The 21109-nt window shown below is 38.1% G+C and overlaps 1 protein-coding gene across 2 annotated transcripts in view; it reads right to left on the reverse strand.

Annotated features, from left to right (window-relative positions):
- Positions 1-1408: 1408 nt before the first annotated feature.
- LOC136108068 (disheveled-associated activator of morphogenesis 1-A-like) overlaps positions 1409-21109 on the reverse strand; it is a 37622-nt gene continuing 17921 nt past the window's right edge. The window contains exons 9-17 of one of the 2 annotated variants that reach the window (XM_065849559.2): positions 18837-18948; positions 15058-15148; positions 14391-14477; positions 12463-12615; positions 10734-10863; positions 10570-10602; positions 8728-8831; positions 8124-8207; positions 1409-4644 (exon numbers count right to left, since the gene is read on the reverse strand). In XM_065849559.2, coding sequence (XP_065705631.2) covers positions 4540-4644; positions 8124-8207; positions 8728-8831; positions 10570-10602; positions 10734-10863; positions 12463-12615; positions 14391-14477; positions 15058-15148; positions 18837-18948 — 899 coding nt within the window. In that variant the 3' untranslated portion in view covers positions 1409-4539. The other variant, XM_071815621.1, reaches the window with a different exon arrangement.

Raw genomic sequence — 21109 nt, forward strand, 5'->3', positions numbered from 1 at the left:
GCTTGAAATTTGTTTGCGATTCTTCTGAGTCATCATTAGCAACAACTTCTTAAGCACAGGAGTGAGTATTTTCTAAGGATATTTTCAGGCTTTAGTTATTGTACAGCGAGTACCCAACAGGTTTCCTTTTAGAGATCCCATGTTTTTATTCACTTTGTCTAACGCAATATTCTTCTTCTCCTACAATTGGTGTTTGTATTTAAAAAGCACTAATTCAATCTGGAAGAGCAGCATACATAAGAGTCTTCAAAGCTTTTATGCGTAGAACACCTTCCAAGTGACCACAATTTTTGTTTTTGCTTTACTGTTCATTTACACAAATTAGCAGGGGACTCTGCCTGGTGCCTCTCTGGCAGTTCAAATAGGAAAGAAAACAAAATGAAAATTGGAAAGCAAAGTTCAGCCACTGTCCTAGGATATAATTGTTGGTTTATGGAAGTTGAGTCTAGTGCTGGATAACCTCCGCTCTTTACATTTTTGGTTGGAGGAAACCCTGGGAACTTTCTGCCTCTGGGGGCAGATACTCGCATTTCAAACTGAATTATCGGAAAACCCTTGAGAGTGCTGGTGCGCATGTAAGACTGGCCCCTCTGGGAGCTCAGGTCAGCTCTGTGACCTGTGTCTACACGAGCTCCATTTCCTACAGCATTTCTCAGGGCAGATTCAAATGCACAGAGACACCGGGTAGAGGATGGAGTCAGAGATTTCTCTGGGGAGCTCCAAGCCCAGCACGTGGGGCTTCTCTCAGTCACATTTTTGCTGGAGACAATTAATGTTTACTATGGGATCCAGAAATTCTCTCTCCCGTTCTTGCTGAAATGCTGCACATACTACCAGTAGTGTGCATTTTAAGGAAAGAAGCTATCAAAAGAGATCCCTGTTTCCTTCTGGAGCAAGCAGTTCTGACACAGCTGAGCTGCCGCAAAAGGAAAACCAGCACAGCATTTGACCCACAGCTTTACTCCACACAACCGAATACTGAGACAAATTTAATGAGCAGAACTGCTCATATAATGTCAGCACTAAGCTTTCGTATTTCATAATATGCCAAGTGGTGGCTTAGGTAGGGAAACAATCCAGATGTATAAATACTACAGTTCTTATGGGTTGCCATTTGTTGTAGTGCTCCCAAATATAATAGTTTTCACAAACAGAAGGCTCACCTGATTCTTTGACTTTTATGACTACAGGTTTATGGATGAAACTATCAGCTGCTAGGGAAGGATTCCACAGACGTTATCCACATGTAGACTTAGAGCTTGTCTATATAATTCCAAATAAATGTTGAGGCGTAGCAACTATTATTCCTTATACCACTGAAACTTAGTACTACAGTTGACTAAGAGCCCTGAAAAACAGAGTCTTATGCAAAATAACACTTGGGAAAAAAGAGTGAGGTAGGGAACAATGTGTATTCATTTATTTTTACATATAAATCAGGAGGTCACCGAGACTCACAAGCACTGAAGAAATAGCTTAAGAAAATTGAAACATGTCTCCTCAGTAAGCTTCCACTCCATAGGAAAGCTTCATGATCTCTGAAGGTGCTAGAACTTCTTGCCAAGAAGGTATTTAGACATTAATTTTTAAAATTAATGCTCCAGGATATTCACACAAAGACACATATATCGACTACTGTGTAGAATATACTTTTAATTGGAAGAGGCCATGCCAGCTGAGCTATAAAACAAGTACAAGCTGTTAGATATAATAACAGAGAAAAAGGAGTAAAAGAAAAAAAGTGAGTCATGGGGAAAAAAAAAAAAAAAAAGGAGAGAAAAAACTATTTAGTTAAAAGAGACTTCCCAGGACTCCTGAGCTAAGGTAATGGTAGAAAAACATGAAACTTATCATGACCATCACGAATGCTGTTCAGGGATGCAGGGATCTTGATACCATGGAAATGGCACTTGTATTCAGGATTATTTTACATGGTTCACATATAAATGAAGATGGTTCAGATTTTGGAGCAGTAACAACACTTATCGAAAAGCGCAGGTGTTTGCAGTGCAGGTATGTGCACTCTATAGGGTATTGTGGTATAGGGATGCAAGAAATTTAAAATTAATTTAATTTTCCTCTTTCAATCAAAAATGAGTGATCTCAGCTGTAGCTCCTGCTACCTAGATGGAAGCCACTGACTTCAGTGTCAACCAGATGGCACTGCTCTGATGCTGACTTGGGGCAAACATAGTCAATATGTTTTCATTCAAATCCAATCCCTTTATTTGCTTCTGTGAACAATTTTCTGTAAAATAAGTATTAGGGATACCAATTTTGCTCTTTGTTTTTTTAATTGTAATCTTTTTGCCTCTGAGAAACATGGCTGCAGGTACTCAACTGGAAGCAGAGTCCTGACAAGCCTCTTGAGAAGCCAAAATGATGCACTTTGTTAGTGCAGACGTGCATGAGCCCATGGGAGGCAGCGACACGGGTGGTACGGAGCCGAGGAGACCCACCAGGCACCCAGCTGCTGCAATGCAGAGCTCTAGTTCAGGCATCCTCTGCCTCACCTGAGACAGTTTCTATATATTATGTGATAGATAGGTGCATAGATGATATTAAGCATTCTACATACATGGTTTGTTGAACCTCTTCCTTGAAGGTCTTTCTTAGGCATCCTCCAAGATAAGGGATGGATTTAAGGCAGAGAAGTTAAGCAGTGAGGCCCATTGGCATTCACAGCTGGTGCCAGGTTTGCTGCTCACAAAGCTGGAAGAACAGTTGCTGCTTTGCTCATTAGAGCACTTGCTTAATACCTGATGCCTCCTGTTGAAGACGTTTCCCTGGAGCTGTCGCTCGCTGGCCAGGAGTGAGATGCTGCCTGCTCAGCACAGCTTTTGGTCAAAGCACTTGCTTAAGAGAAGGGTTATGAGGATTTGAATCCTTCAGGGCAGGATTCCACACCCTCAGTGACTCCTCAAAACAGAGGTGGCAACTGTAATTTTAACAGAGCTCTTGTGATCCCTGCGCACTCTTTTGAATAGGTATGTGCACCTGCCCTCGTGACCAGGGCAGCATCCGTGCAGGGCAGCAGATTTATCGAGGTTGACATGAAACGCAAAATGAAGCCCTTGCTTCATTTTGTGATGAGCACGTTAGCTGCAGGAATGCTCTTCTGCCTTTCCACATAGGGGTGTGCTGCCAGTCACGGCACATCAGAAGCCATAAGCTCCCAGGAACCGCAGTTTGCGATGCCCTTTAAAGTACTGAGGCCAAGACAAGAAAAACATCTTGGGCCTCTTTTATTTCTGCTTTCCAGACAGTATCCAACTGTCTCTGTATTCCTGGTGATCGCTCTTTACTGTCTGACATGACCAGCACTAAAAGTCCAGGTATTGCAGCACATAGCAGGTGAGTGCCCGGGCTCTTTGCTGGACCTTTCTCCAAATACCTCAGCAGTGGCCACATCTAGAACAGCAAATTAAATGCTAGCTATAGGGGAATTTTATATGCCAGATGAGACAGGGTTGTGATAATGTAATTTTTAGATGCGAGTGCTTAAGCCTTTTGGATGGCTAGTCCTAACTCCTTTCAGCACTGACATCAGGGAGAGAGTTCAGCACTGCTACCAAAACCCAAGCACTGTGAGACCTGAGCAGTCAGACCAAAAATAAGTAAACCACTTTTTCTAAAATAACACTGTTTGCAAAACTGGTAGAGAAAATGCCAAATTTTATCAATGACCTTCTAGAACTATTTTCTGCTTTCAAGGTTAAACACATCCATTTTTTCTTTGCATTTATAGGCCTCCTTTTCTTCTCATATATTTGAGCTCCAGATAATTATTCTAATTAAAAATACATAAAAATCAACAAATGCAACAGAAGTATTTTCTCTATTGAAAACCATGGACAATTGTCTCCAGTATCCATTACTTAGACACCTCATGACACATTTATTTTTCTTCTCTGGCCAATGTAAATCTCACAAATTGATGGACTATTATAGTATTTTACCTGAATACATTACATTAGCCATAAAAACCAGACACTTTCTCAATTACATACTAAGGCTGCAACACTTTAATAGCAGAAAGACAAAGAAGAATTTTTGATAGATATTCTCCTCTGTGGGTAACAGCTTCCCATTTCATCATATTAATAACACTTGCAAAATATCATTTAGAAAACTACAACAAAAATATTAAAAATTAGATCACCATACTGAAACTTATCCATTGAAAGTAATACTTAAAACTCAGAAGACTGAGTATCAAAGTACGATATTAGAAAGAGAAATTATAAAATGTCGAAAGTGTATCCTCTCTAAGCATCCAGGCATCTCAAGTTACAAAAGCACATATATCAGAAAAAATGAGGGAGAGGCTCATAAGGGATCTATGATCTTATAGGTCAAATACCACTTACAAATTACACATTATGAATTGAATATCTCTCAAAATCAAGGTATACTGCTTTACAGACTCTATACTGCCTATGTGCTACTTATTAATAGAGAAACTTTCAAAGGAATTGACTTGAACATCATTTCCTGGACTTCTCATTCCCTCACCTCTTTATAAGTTTTGTGTTGTCCTTATGTCATGACTTCACCACAGGCCTTCCTAAACTCACTAATGAACGAAGATATCCATCCAAACAGTTCTTGAGAGTCTAGGTCTTGTGGCTCTCCAAATTTTACCTGTAAATTTGAGAGAGAAGAATATTTGGCGTTAGTATAACCAAGGAGTCTAAACCATGTCTAGGATCTTAATGAAATTAAAAGAGCAAGCAAAAAGTTAAATACCATTATGATTATTATTAAACTTAGAGCTGGCCTAAAACTCCAGCAAGCTGAGATCTAAAACATGCCAAGCAAAAGTGGCCCCAGGGGTTGTCACTGAATTACTCAGTAACCTGGGTTTCTGGGTAACCCCGTCTGTCTGTCTGGACTACAGATCTCCAGCTGAACAGGAGAAAAATCAGTAAATCATGAAGCTTCCTGGCTCTGCAGTTTGTTAGATAAACCCATTCAGAAAAGAAAACACAGACATTAGGGAAATGGTTTATATTCCACGGTGCGCATCGTAGCAGCATGTTCAAGCTAAAAAGTTACCCTTTTCTGTCATTTTCCTTTGCAAATAAAAATATTCATAGGGAAGACGGCATTTTCAGGAGAAAAAGTAACTTTTCAAAGAGCAACCTTCCCCTGTTACCTCCTTTCCTTCACCTGAAAAGGTGAACAGATGGAAAGGTTTTGCAAACAACGTGAGCAATATTGGCATCGTGTCTGCTCTGCTATAACCCAAGAGGTGAAAGGCAGTCAAACTGCAAAGCTCAGTACTAGGAGATGGGTTCCTGCATTAAATAAAATCATTTCTACAAAAGTTCTCCTATTCTAGGAAAGGATTTTTTATATTAAATCTGTTTCTAAGGTTTAATTCAAGAGGATTGTCATCATTTTCAAAGATTCTTCCTTAAGGGGACCAATGAGTTAAAGAACGTAACTCTGCCTGTAACAGCTTTCTAATTGAGCAGAACAAACCAAGAGAACACGCTCTGAAGGCTTCATCAAAAAGTTTAAAAAGTCTTCGTGTGTTGCTACAAGTTCTCATCTTGACTGTAATCGAGAGCAGCTTTGTAATTGGGGGATACAACCCTCCCAAGGCTGAACAGCAACGGCGTTGTATTTCAGATTGCAACAGGAAGGTGTGGGCAGATATCTGTTGTTACCTGTACATGTTCACCTGAACATCATCTAACATGTTCTTAGAAGCAAACCCTGTGCCTGGAAACCAGAAACACAGTCACGGAAACCAGAAACACAATCACAGAAACCACTGACATATAATCCAGTCACAAAAACTTTAACCTTATCCAGTGACACCTGATTAATAGTTTTGCCTGTTGTGATCCTAATTGCACCTCCTGGGTGCTCCAAGCCCTTGATCTTTGGCACGCCTCGCCACTCACCCATGGCGCACCATCAGTTACGCAGTAATGAGAGAGGCATTTCCTGGAGCTAATGACCATCTGTGAGAAGTTGATAGCCCACAGCTATACCACAGGCACTTATCCCCAGTTTATTGTTCATTCCATAGAAATGTCTCATGCCAAGGTCATTATTGATTTTATAAGCAGAATATAAAATCATAAAGATAGGCCTGTGGATTTTTGGTTTGTGTGCAACATGATTTCCATGGCTACCTACAACACATTTCCAGATCAGATACTCCCCCAGGTAAGCTGGTCTATTCCTTCCCAGTGCTGCTGAGATGATGGCCTCATCTTTGATCACCCATATAATGTTATATTTGCTTTACATTTTTGCTGCTTCATAAACGTGCAAAAAGTTCTACCTGGCAATTACATTATTCAGAAGAAAAAAAATACATTCTAAATGAGAGAAATGTATCACATGCCTAACTTTAGAGAATAAGGGACCAGGGGATGGAGGGTGGACATAAAGTAGCTGGGTTAAAACCTGAAGAAACTTCCAGCTACACAGAAAATGAAATCCGCTTCAGATGCAAATAAGAGTCTCAGATGAGAGTTTCCAATACAAGAAAGGAAAGCAAAGAGCCTCACATGATGCTGTAGGTATCTATGTGCAATATCTCCTGGCTGAACATACACAGCTGGAGACAAATACAAGGGTTAGGATGGAATGTGCACAGGCAGGAGGGCACGTCCAGCACTCGCTGGGCATGACACAGCTCCACAAATAGGACCAGCCACACAGCACTCACTCCTTCTGAAGATTGCTTTTAGGTAAAATGGGTGAAACTCTTCCATACCCCATGCAAAAAGCATCCCTCAAAGCTATTACAGCAAAAGCCTCTCCACTTTTGGAATTTGATGAATACTTTCCAACATTTGCACTCATGTAACTCAATTGTTAATTCTCTCATTTACAGTATTTTTCCACCTTTTTCATCTTCTTGCTTTATCCAAGTCCTTCAACCTTTTTTGTAGGCTTGGCACTGAGTTCTTTGTCTAGCTCTTTTACTACCACACAAACTTGGCTCATTACTCTACACTGAACCATTTTCCCCACTTGTGAAAGGTTGCAAGAGATACAAAGAAACCTTTGCACATTCTTACAATATTACTTTTAGTAAAATATGACTGATTAAAATTCCTTGGTCAAACATCACACGAATCTTCAATGTCTGTTTAGGTCTCCCTAAAGGTCTCCCTACTGTATCTTCTGTATAACGTTTGCTTATCATCAGATTATCTACTTCCCCTTCATAAGAAAAAACAACCAAACACACACCACTGCTTAAAGTTGTGTCCTAATCCCAGTACCAGGAACTTATTCCAGTTTGAGATTAGCACTGCATTTCAGCAAATCTGTCCTTTTCCTTAAAACCTCTTGTGTGACTATTCTGCTGGAGATTACTGTTACCATAGCAGAGATCTCCTGAATTTCTATTGCACTCCAAGAACATTGTACTAAATGAGAAATCTACATGCAATATTTTTTAAAAGTGCAGTGTGGAGCTTTTGTAATTCCTTCTGGTGTGACCCTCTGACCCAAAAAAGCATTTTCTAGTGTATTGGACAGAGATGGGTTGTTTCTGTTCAGAGGCAAAATGACTGAGAAAATTAGGTGCTTCTCCAGTACAAGTGTGGGTGAACATAATAGGAATAAACAAGAGACAGTTCCCTCTATCGGAAATCTGCCCATGGAGCTTCCTTTCTGCTCTGCTCATTTTTAGACCTGTGCTATTACTAACATCTCTATCTCAGTCTCCCTCTCACTCGAAATACAGTAAATAAATCAATATCCTGCACTACACCCTTGTCACTATAAAAAACCTTCAGCCCAAACTCCTACCAGCCAAAGACACAATTGCTGGTAAGAACCAGAAAACACATGGTTTTCCATAACACGTTGAAAACGTCCAACAGTTGAATTCCTTGAATTTATAAAGTTGCTGATCACCTACTTTTCATTCTGATATTTTCTAAAAAGTGGTGTGTAAGACCTCAAGAAAAACAAAAGCCATTCAAAACATGCCACCACTGTTAGATGTGGGTTTTTTTTTCCATTTCTGTGGACAGTATAGCTATAAAACATGTGGAAGTATGGAAACTTCTTGCACTTCTTTCTTCCTCCTTTTTTCTTTGAAGAAATGCAGATTTCTTTTCATTGCATTTTAATATGATTTGTACCAGTATGTTGCTATAAAGCTTCTTCATTTCATCACATCTTTTTGACAGCTGGGATAGATCCCCTTCATATTTCTGAATTAAATCCTGTAATAAAATAAAACTTCTTAATTGGGTATAGGAGCATAATATTAAAGCAGAAATCAAACAGCGGTGAAAACAAGATAATTCAAGTCAAAATTTTCATGTCACAAAAATTTCATATTTCACAAAAGGTAAGCATACATCAAGCACACACATTTCCTTCCAAGTACTAAGATATCAAAGACGTTAAAAAAAAAAAAAGGAAAATCAATGTTAGATAATTTTTTACTGTATCATCCAATGGCACTATCTAAATCTATTAAAACTGACAGAACTAGGGAAGCAACATAAGGTCCTAATTTCCGCTCGCAATTGGCATAGTCTAGCATTTTGCAGCTGAAGCAAACACTCCCAGTTGCTATTTCTTAAGGAGTCAGAAACAAAGTGTTAGAAACTTAACTAAAATTTCCTAATCACTATCCTCAAATGCTCCTGACCCCCTTGTCAGGGCAGGATTCACCACAAACTGATCAGATAACTCATTTTTTACCTCCAGCCCACAATACAGTTGTGATAACGTTACCTTTAGTTCCTTGCAGAACTGTGACTCCTGGGGTGTTGCCTTGATTGTCTTGTGTTTAATAAGCCGCCTGCACTGAGTAACATTCTCCAATTCTTTTCTTAAAACTAACAAAAGAGAAAGAAAATTAGAAACTTCAGTAGCATGCAGTTGTGCCCAAAGGAGTGTAAATGTCTAATTTAGGATGCTTGGAAAATTTAGGAGAATATGGGTCCATAATGCATTCATCTAGGAATGTTAACTGTGTTTTGAAACAGAAATCCTAAAAGAGGCATAGGTCTTATAGAAAAAAAAGTAATATGTGATCACCTCACAAGCAACTGCAGAATAATGAAGAGGTTGATAGTACAGTTATGAAGTAGCCGTAAATTTGACCTTTCTTGGCTTTGAGCATTGAGATTAGCAGTGAAAATAACATTCTTCAAACCTACATTTTTTGCGTAGAAAGTTCAAGGTTCTTTTAAAGATAAAAGAACAAAAAATTGTACTCTATGTAAGAGCAAAAGATCTTGTCAGCTGGCACCAAGCAATACATCAGCCTGCTGCCAAAGGGACCCCGCCTGATGTGAACGGGGGGAGAAGACAACACAGCCTTGGCTCCAGGGGCTCAGTCCTGAACCAACCCCAGCTGCAGTCCAGCATCTTCCCCCCTTGCACCACATGAGCCCCAGGATGTGCCTTGAACTACATGGCAAGAAAGACCAGTTCGCGGCATTTGGTCCATCTCTTTCCCTCTCTGCTTTGGAGAATGGGACTCAGAAGATAAAAGTGATTTGCTCTGGACCTGTCACTAATCCATGGAGGGAAGAGGCCAGTCAATCTCCTACACTTCCCATAATTCACCTCCTTTGATAGCTCCCAGTAGTTTCTATTCCATCACTTTACCCATGACTTTCTAAAACTGGCTTTAATATATTTAGTGATTTTGAACTACTACCAACATTGTTCCCAAAGAACCCAAGTGATTGAAGGTAAATAGTGTTGTTATTATTAGTTATGTATGTCTTCTAAAAAGTTGATTGGAATTTCTTGGAACAGAACAAAACCACACTTTGGTAGACTCAAGTTCCATGCCTGGCTGACTCCCAAAGCCCAGCAGAATAGGCACAAGGGTTTTCATACTGAAAGCTGAGAGCAACTGTCATTCAGGTATATCATCAAAGGCTGACATAAGATATATTGGTCTGTACTTACAGTCAACATCCATGCCACATTTTCAAAATACTTTTTTATAAACTTTCCAGACAATACGAGTCATGTTAATCTGCTCATACACCTCCTCTATTAGCTTCTCTAAGAGTTCTCTAAAATTCATTGATTTCGCTGGTCACCTTGTGATACTGTTCAATGGCAAGTTGTAAATGTCTCCCAAAGTCCATGTTGCATTTCAACAGCCTTATTCTGTTCCCTCATGTTGACTTCACTAGTGCTGGACTCCTTTCTAGAGAAGGACACCAGTTTGGTTCAAAGAAATTCTTGAACTTCAGGACTGAACTGTAGGAAGTTTTCTCTTGCAGCATCACCTGCTCCTGGAGACTCTGATACAGCCGTAACTCTGATGGAGCACTTGTATCGCTCAACACTTGTAGGTTATGATGAACTCTATTTGCCATGGGCACTGTAGTTTTTATATTTCTAAACCACCTGGACACACTTTAATTTTTTTTTTTTTAAATTCTTCACAGTAACAAGACAGGTTAAAATATCACCATAGCAACACTTTACCTTAATATTTTGAACCTTTACCTCTCTTTACAAACTAGAGAAGTGCAATGAAAGACAGTTCCAATTGACTGCACAACATGTGAAAATCTCTCTCTGGATTTAGAAACCACATTTACATACCATCAACTTCAGCACTGAGGCCCTTCATGGAAGCTGGAAAGGAAGAGAGAGGGGGAAAAATGCTAATAAGTATCATTCGTATTGTGAGGATAGGAGTTTCCACAGAAGTTGAAGAACTTCATTTTTTATTTGATTATTCTTTTTTTTCCCCTCCCTCATCGTACCATCAGGAACAGCTTCAAATTCTGTCAACTCCTGAGAAAATTTAACCAAATCAGGCTCATGTAAGAAGATCTGCTCCACAAGGGCATGAAGCAAGGTGAACGTCCTCTCCTTACCCCGTAGCAAAGGCAACTGCAAATAGAAAAGAGCAATAATTGACAGACTGGACTATTTTAATTAAAAAATATATATAAAAAAAATAAAAAGAAAGAAAATAAAAGAAACAGCAGGGATATTGATAGCTCCCAGGTAAATTTGACAAGAATAGAAAACACAATGAAATAAAACTTCTCCTTTTCAATCTGCCATTTCATAGCCATCCTTGATTAAGATCAGCTTTACACTTTCATATTTGTTGACCATCCTTGTTCTTTTGTGTCTTCTTATTCACAGGGGTCTTTTTTAACTTAAGGTAACCTAATTGATTGAACTGATTTTGGATCTGCAAACACAGTTATTATTCCTTTCCACTTTAAAGCAGTATGCTGTATTCATGAAGATAGTGAAGCTCCTTAATGGAATCTGGGAAGGTGCTCTGTGGCAGAAAATTATTTTGCAGGCATTTTTCATTATGATAGATGTAGTGTTACAGCCAGTATATATATATACTAAAAAAAAAAATGCAAGTTTTGTCTCAGAATTGTCACTAGAGTTATAAATCACTCACATATTAAAATCTCCAGATGGGAAAGATACCTTACAAAAACAAAATAAAAATTCTTCTCTCTTCTATTTACAGATCAGGCATAATCCTAAAATAGTGTTAGAAGTACAAGACAACTTAGGAAATGTATATTTATTTCTTTCTTTTTAGGATGATGCTCAGCCACTGTTGTGTGGAAGGGGAGGGAAAAAGACCCTGTGCTCAGTAGCAGCATTTTCCTATGGCAAATTCTGATAAAGAGGGGAAAGCAGTTTCCTTAAAACTAATGGAAAACTCAGCCTTATGTTATGTGAATGGTAGGTCAGTGATGAGATAAAGAATTAAGATCTAAATGATGTTTCTTGTAGAGCGGGTCTCTATCAGGGAAGAGTAAAGATCAGGACTGCCACCCTCCTCCCCTATTCAGTCATCCAGAAGAACAATAATTTGGGGGACGGGTGCATGTAAAACCATTGCAGGCAAATTTAACTCCCTTTGAATTTATGAATTCATTTACATTCCACTTTTGAAACTCTACATTAAAATGGCATTGTACCACTTGTTGCAAGACCTTTGCATCGAAGTAAAAATGAAGTGCTAAGAAATCACTGCAAGTGCCATAAAAAGTGCAACTACCATGGAAGAAATGCTATAGTTACAGTGAAATTAAGAGGATCCATACAACACTGCTCTGCACAAAACAGCAGAATAAAATTTATCTGAATTAGCATCTAACAAAGAGCTTGCATCTCAGACACCTCTTCTAGCCAGGGGATCTCAATATCAGGGCAGTCAGCATTCTGATGTTCTATCTCATTAGAAACACAGTGTGTTCAACACCACAGTGCTCCCATCTCTCCAGTGCTGCTGTCTAAAATGGGGAAATGCAGCTTGTTGTAACACACATTAAAGAATAGATTATTAAACAGGATTTTGTTTCTAGTGTAACCAAGAGCAGATGTTAAAATGTTAGCTACTCATTAAAAAGGATTGCCTTTCCCCACATTCAGGGATAAACTGAGTTAATATTAATCACTAACATACCTTATAGTAGGATGATTTTAATGACAAGAAAAATATTTACTCACTTTGGTCAAAGATGACAATCGAAATCCTTTAGCTTTTTCTTTTCCAGCCTTTTCATTTAAATAGTTCCCAATGGCTAAAATGTACTCCAAGACAGCAACAAATTTCTGGCTGGATTGCAGCTGCTTACTCGCTTGGATTTTCTGGTTTATTAGCTGAAACACACAAATCTTCCTTCAGTTCAAATTGAAAATGTGAGTAAATCAATGGTGCCTACACCTTCCATTTGCCAAAAGTCTCATTGTCCCCACCTGAAGCAAGTGACACTTTCACTGATGGACACTCTCCTGTTCACCTTCCCTGGGGGAACAGGCCAGGGGTTCTCAGGAAGGACCAGTTCAAAGCCTCCTGCCAAGATAAAGCTGGAGCTGGCACACTCACCCTGCCCCAGTGGAGGTCACATCCTTTCTGGCTGCCAAAACAACTTCTACCTCATCTCTTAAAAATGCTTATGAAGAAAAAGCATTTTGCTGTTTGAATGCACCAGATTGCACCAAATGTCAGGCATCAGGGGAAGCAGATAGCCCGAAGCACAGGGTAAGGTTCTCCATCCTTCACCTCCTTCCCTTCTGTCTAAACTAGCTGAAGACTGTTATCTTATCAAAATTCTTAGCACAGTTTCCCCATAAGGAAGAAGAATAATTTCCTGTAATCAAACTCAGTATCAATTTCTGTTTTCCTGGGGAAGTCACCTCCCCTCCAGGGCTATAGACACAAGAGGTAGCTTTGTTTTAAATGAGGAAACATAGATCTCTTTTTTAGCACCACACCTCTCTTCATCAGTCACCACCACACAAATTTAAAAACAGGGAAAGGATGAAGCATGCGTGAGAGCTGAAATCCATTGTTAAAACATTGATACCGCTTGACAGAGTCAGAGGGTGTTGAAAGCCAGATTGTCCCATAGAATTTTAGGTGTATAATCTACAGTTTACAAACATGTGTTACCATGCACAAGTAACAAAATACTTAGACAACTAATGAGCTCTTCAATGAAGATTAAATTTCCTTCAAAGCAAACAGTATTATAGATAATAACTTCCAAATATTAAAATATTTGGTTTCAGTGGAGGACAGCAAAGGTGAAGCATTGTACCAGGTAGGGTCTGAAATCTGTGCATGTCCCCAGTGCTTTCCATCTGTTCCTCTTCCGAGTTTTGTTCACTGGTACCATGGTTTTAATCAGAGCCAGACAAAGGATAACAACTCAGACTTGTAGAACTTTCAAATTTTGTTTTCATTCCCATGCAGAATGAGAGCAAAACCTTTCATAGAAACAGATTGTGTTGAAATACTTTGTTTTGAATCAAAGCACGTACAAACCCTGGCAGGTATGGCAGTGGATTGGAACAGGAAGATCCAGTCCATGAGACTGGAACACTGTTTATCTGCACCCACCCACACCCCTCAGTCATCCTGAAAAAGGCAGAGAGGGACTTGAATTCTCGTTTGCAACCTTTTTGATGCTATAATCCTTAGGGTGAACATCCTTCTTCTGAAAATAGTAAATGTCTATGAGGTACTGGTCAAATAAACTTGTTTTAAGTACCTATGACTTTAGGTTGAGTCTTTCAGCTTGTAGGGCAAGAACTTCCTCACAAAAGGAATTGAATTTCAATGATGAAATTCACTTCTGTCTTATCTTCTGGCTATCAAAGTCACAATGTATAGAGGGTTTTTTTTAATTGTTTAATCTTTTTGGTTGTAACTTTTGAACACTGCCATGAAACGTTTTCTGCCTGGATTATTAAACTATGAATTTCTGACATTATGTACTGTGAGATATTTTGCCATAGGAAGGAAAGACAAAAAACAAACCACACCTCCCGAACTGCAGCACTTTGACATGCAATGAGACCACTTGGCCCCCATACTGTCCAACTGGTAGATTTTTATTACAAACACACTATGAAGTAGTCGCATCACTTACAGGCTCCAAATCTCTCATGCTGACAGGGAGCTCGCGTATGGTAAGCAGGAGATCCAACCTCTGGCCTAAGTGGGGGATTTTACACATCTGAGTAGAATAGAACAGAAAAGGCATCAAAACTCACGTTTATACCAAAACATGCACATAGATCTTCCATGATTTATTGGGCAATTCGGCTACACTATTCTTTTCCTAATTTCTGTGCTCATTCATTAATTTTATTCCACACCTCAAGTGTGTAGATATACTATGATAAATATATAAATCGCATACCTGAATGTGCAGCATTTGTATAGGCAAATTCAGGAAAATACTGTATGCTAGTACAGACAGACACTATTAAAATCAACAACAGTCATTTCTTGTGAACAAGAATAGTTAAATCTGTATAATTTAATGCTTAAATATTGTGGGAATCTAACTCAGAATAAATCAGCTTCTACTTTGAAGGAAGGAGAGGGTGTGTGACTTGGAGAAGTAAAGGGATCCAAAGAGATCTCTTCATAACACCTATCCTTCTTAACCCTTTATCCGATCAGTCCTCTTCTACCTATTCTGTCTGAGACTGTAAACTTACGTTTTAAACAACAGATTCTTGTAGTGGTTTTATCTAGAAGAGAGTGTGCTAGAAACAGCACGTGGTGTCTTTAACACTGTGCCCTCTTACCTCCAACATGAACTGATCAACCACATGCAGATCTGAAGGAGAGCCCTTGAACGACAGGTACCTCTCTGTGTCTTTTGGTGTTGGCATATATCTGTAAAGCAGCAAATCAAAATTAAATGTCCTTTTCCTCTTCATTCTATATTGCTGTAACATAAAACAATCACTCCATTCTATGCATCAGAATCTCTTGCTGTGTAGTGTGGTTTATGTATTGCACATTTATCCTTTAACTATTGGAACTTAATAGACATTTGAGCCAACTACACGATGGAATACAAAAATTATCTGGGGATACAAAGTATCAGAAGCACCTAGAAACTATATATACATTTTGAGCAGTTAAGGCTGTGCCAGCTCAGCTTGTATCCCGCAATAACTTATTTGAAAAATCAGCACAAAAGCAGAGCACACTCATGCTATGGTTTGATTTACCAGTGGGCCCCACGGTCTGACCAGCTCCTACCTCTAAAACTTGTTAAATTGCCAAGGACACAAAAGCGTGCTGAGGCGTTTCTGTCTAAGTGCTGCATCACATCCAAGATCCATTTCTCAGTTTTGTTGTGACAGCACGTAACACAGACCCATAACTTTCATCCTTCTGCATAACGTAACAGAATATTCTCCCACAGTACTCCAGAGGTGCAGGTTTTAAGAAACCTGATGTCTTTAAACATGCCTTCACACTTGGAAAAATAAACTCACACCACCACAGTTCCCCTCCTTTGGGGATCTTCCTGCCTGTCTGACTGATACCCTACGGGAAATCATAGCATATCTTAAAGAAGAAAAATGAAATCGATGTTATAGCTAACATATGAGAAGGAGTGTTAAGAATCTTAAATAAGTATTCAGGTCTACTCGCTTCTCTTCTTTCTCTGCAAACAACCTACTAAATTTATAGCAAGTGTGATTAAACATTCATGGGAATAGATATACGCTTTCATTAAAAGTAAGGAAATTTATTCAAAGATGGAAAAAATAAAGCAAATATTTTAGCATGTTAAATAGAGAACAAACAGTAAGGTTTTTTCTTGCTGTTGTCAATAATTTAATATGACACTTCAATTGAATAATAGTTGGGGTCTGAATTATTAAATCTATATTAAAGTAGATTACAAAATATTCCATTCATCACCCTTCATCATCAGGAAAAAAAATGCATTTTCATTTAAAAATAACAGTTATCTGTTGGCAAATGAAAGCTTTTTTATTTATTGTTTAAAATGGTTTAACTTTTTAAGCAAATGCAAAGAATGTTTTTGTTAAAGCTGACAGCAAATATCTTCATTTAATCAGAAACCTGCTCTTCCATTAGATTGTTTTAATGTATTATGTATATGAAACAAAACTATCAGATTATCTGGGAGATTTAAAGCTTAAATCACTAAACAATGGAAGCCATGGAAAAGGAAGCACAAGAATATGTGCATGCATTCCATAAATATCTTTTTACATGAATGCAATTCTAAAGGAATTTGTGCAATGAAAAATCTCACACTGTTCTGAAACGTTAAGTTTATAGAGACAAAGAGTGTTTTGCCATTGACTTTAATACATCAGGATAAGGAATCATTCAAAGAACTGTTAAATGAAAAGGTTTTGATATCAAAATAAGTCCTGAAGTTTCTAATAATATGCCTCCGCCTCCACTAACCTGCACTGGATACATGAGAAGAACATTTTACCCATTGGTCACGGTCTTGAAACTGTAATCTTGGCTTTGGCTTTAGATTTTTTTCATTCTACAGTAGTATAATTTAGACCACCTGCTCAGGTTAAGACAGTATGACAAATATAATTTGCACAGAGAAGAATTTTCCAGCCCCTGACTATCTTGTTTCAACTGTCATAACCACAGGTTCTCAATTAACTGGCGACCAGCTTTCAACAGTAAAATTTTCCACCGTGGTACTTAAATCAAGTGGAAAGGTCTTAAAAAATGCTATTATGTCCTGCCACATGTATTATGCCAAGTCTACTACAGTGCATTGTGCAAGAGAAACTTGTGAGTGCTGATGTTTCAATACAACCATTTGCTCATTCAATGAGAACCCTGAAAGGGAGCCTTGGAAATCCAACCCTCAATTCTGAAACGCATCTCATGTGTTTCAGTAACACTTTTTAAACTGTTGGGGTGGAAAAGTAGCTTCCTTTCACTACAAGATTTGTATGTGCATTCCTAGATTTTGGCAATAAATAAGAATACCAAGAGCAAACCCCTTGATCCTACATGGCAATACAGCATCCGATATCTCTTACACATTCCCTTGTTACAAAAATTTCCTCAGCATTATTTCTATCAAAGGAAGACTCTGAAACCTTAAAGGGAAAACCAAAAATCTCTCAAGCTTCACTACTATTATTATTATTATTATTATTATTATTATTATTATTATTATTATTATTATTATTATCTGATTCCTCACTTCTACCAGTTCCAACCAGCAGTTTCCTCAGAGACAGCCATGTGTGTAACCATGGAACACCCTCAATGCCCAAGACATTTCACTGCAATTATCTCCTGATCAATTACATCACTGCAATTAGGAACCACAGGAAGATATTTCTTTTTTTGAACAAAGCCTTTAAGGTCAGTTTTGAAAGGCAACAGAGCTCCATGAACTTCAGTGGGGCTGCACACCCTCCACCAGCTCATAATCTGCTGTGCACCAGCGTGGAGTACAACCGGTAAAGCACTGGGGCAACATGGAAACTACCCCCCCCAGAACACTGGTACATACAAAACATTTAAATATTCAGTGTCTTGTCCATGTTTCTTCATACTTCAGGCAAGTTCTGTATGAGCAATCTCACAGAATGACACTGATTCTATGTATTGTTTGTCTGTTCTTCTTGTTCACATCACTTTCTAAGTACAGACATGATTCTGCAGACTTTACAATTACTGTTGATGTACTGATTAAGATCAGGATTTTGAGGCCATAATTAAACTCATATCACAAGAAGTAGAAACGTCAGTTGTGTACTTCCTCACTTTCTTTGCCAGCATCATCTTTTTCCAAGCTCACTTTAACAAAACACACAAATATTTTCTCTTTTTGAATCAAGAAACATCAAGTATTCACATGAATGTGTTTAATAAAAAGGCCCAAATATCATATGGGAACTGGAATGTATAATGGATACTACTCTGTGATCCCACTTCTTTCCTTCCTTTCTATATCTTAATCTATTCAAAGAGATACAGTCCAGTTCCCACAAATTTCACATGCCAATAGTTTGCTTACACTCCTGGAAACCTATTTTTCTCAACATAGTAATTCATTTTTTTTAAAGGTACAGAAATTTGCATTTTGCTTTAAATCCACAAATCTCTGCCACTCAGAAACACTGATATTCTTAGTATGCTATCAACACCTTAAGACTTGTCTGCCTTCCTCCTCACCAAACCAATTTTGAGTCTTTCATTTCAAGTCTCACAGTAGACGGTAATGCTGTAGTAAGAGATACTGTAAAGTTTTATCATGAAGTTACACTGGCTCACTGCCACAACTTACTCTTCAACTAACTCTGCTCCTTGTAACTAGTTCACAAAATCATGACAATTTGGTGCCATTTCTTGCAATCCACTTTACTATAATATACAGCATGGGGAAAAGGCCAGATTTCTGTGTGTAACTCGAGTATTCTATTCACAGTCAGGATAGATCCAATGTCTCCGTAACATCTTTCCTGAACTTCCCATTATTTACAGAAGATTGTGCCTTCTCCAAAAGGTAACATATATTATAAACAAACAATTGAACCTCAAAGATTACCTTCTTAGTGCTGTTAGCTGCTCATCTGTAAGTCCACCACTCTCTTCATGTATAATGTATAGTTTTTCTTTCAGTTCGCTTGGTTTCACATGGAAACTTTTGAGAAAAATGTCTGGAGGAAAATGATTCTTAGATTACTTGGAATAAAATGCCCAAGGGAAGAAAGAAAAAGAAATATCACCAAAACTTAAAAAAAAAAAAAAAAGGAAAAAAAAGTAGCTGCTAATGCTAAGTCAAAAACTCAGTGTTTGTAGTTTCTTTAAATATACATAGTAGTAGTAAAGTAAAAGTATATGTCTGTCAGAACATGGTCAATGCTTAAGACAGGACTATCAAGATACTGTTATCAGAAGGTACTCAGAAGGATGTGTACAGTTGACTTTTTTTTCCACTCCAATTCTTAAAAACAACCAAGTTGTTCAGGTTCTAGGAACCTACAGTGGCTCCAATCAGCTCCTGATGGTTCTCATGAGACTGATGGCCAATGCAGTATATACCATTTATGCTTCCTCTGACACTTTCCACCCTTTTAATTTTGTTATGAGATCTAACATTAGTGCTAAATCTGGCAGAATCTTCTCTTCTTCCTTCTAATGCTTTTTATGCCTCATATATTTTTTCTTCCCTGTGCCTTTTAAGCTATAAATCACTTCAGGTGGGGCGATGTCTGCAGACCATAACAGAGTGAATAACTCATAGTAAAATGTTGATTTTAAAATTTTCACAACCTGTCTACAAAGTATTTAATATTTTCTTGAATGATTTCAGTTGTTGAAATGAGCCACTGAACAAATTTGAGTCATCAGACTTCACTGAAGTATTTTCCTAGGCAAAATATGGGAAACCGGGTCCCAGACAGAGAAACAGGCACCGATCAAGTGATCAAAGGTGGTATTTTGGCTCTTAAACAGTTTTTCACCCACTAGATCCCACATTCTTGGACTAAGATATACATACATTATAGTGTCTCCCAAAACTTTTTCATTGGAAATCTGAGGATGTTTTTCTTGTCTCTCTCCTTCTGATACCTGTTCTCTGTATGGCAGAAATTGATTTTGTCTACAAAAAGACTCTAGATAACCTAGCTATTTTCATTTTCTCATGTATTGAGTTTGAATTTAGTGTGCACATCTTCTCTCAGAACTCTTATTTTTTCTTGTGTTCAGAAACCCACTCAAATTCTCAAGAAATTTTAACCTACTGACATTTTGGAGCTTCATCTTTTTATTCATTAATTTAAGAACTGTGGTTTGCAGCACTTGCAGCAAGATTAATCAGAATTCTCAGGATCAAATTAACTTTTGATCTAAGTAATGTCCATTATAGCAAGTACACGCCAAAAATCTCACTGATGGGACTTTAAGCATAAGATTAAGAAACGGATGTAGAATGTCTCTAGGAAAAAAAAAGCTGTAAAAGGAATAGGATCAAAAGGAAAAATAGTGCTATTTGCAAACCAAAAGAAATAAATTTCCTCAAAGAAACTGCAATAATTTAGTAGATAAAAGTGCTATTACAGGATTCTTTTTATCTGCAACAGCACTTCCATATCACTCACTTTTAACTCTTCAAATTGTGAGTCAATGGATGCAATAATTTCAACAAGTTATCTCCATTTACAGTTCCAAATTAAAACTTTATACAATCTCCAAAGTATATTCTTTCTTATCAATATTCATAAAGATGAAATCATTAAAACTTCAAAATTAACTGCCCCAAGTTCTTTACACATGTAACATTTCTTAAAACAGCGCTAGGTTATAGAACTTTTTTTGGAAAACCATTTCCATAATAGAATTCAGATTAGTCTTTGAAGAACAATTACTCTTGATCCTTGAATATCTACCACTTTGCACCAAAGTAACTGAAAGACCTTTACATCATTTTATTAGTGAGACCAGAACCATGTTTTGAACTGCTTCTTTAGCTGTGAAATACGGTTCTAGGTCAGGCCTTCGGCAGAATCACACCTGGGATACGAGAGTCAAGGATATTCATGATCATTCAAGACAGCCTTTCACAGTCTGAGCTCTCAGCAGAGGAAGGCCAAGAGAATTCCTGTCACCTGGTTTGTAGCTGTCTCAAAGGTTACTTACACCAACCCATCTACCCCTACCTGAATATTCTTGAACTCCATGTAGGAGAGAGACTGAGGACAGTACTCAAAGTTCCAGCTACCAAGCTGTTTCTGTTGACTTCTTTCACCTGGCCAGTCCACAAAACTTGAAAAGTCTTTGAAACCAGAGACTTAACATTGATTTTGCAGGCATAAT

This window comes from Patagioenas fasciata, chromosome 16, assembly GCF_037038585.1.
Source record: "Patagioenas fasciata isolate bPatFas1 chromosome 16, bPatFas1.hap1, whole genome shotgun sequence".
Classification (NCBI taxonomy): Eukaryota; Metazoa; Chordata; class Aves; order Columbiformes; family Columbidae; genus Patagioenas; species Patagioenas fasciata.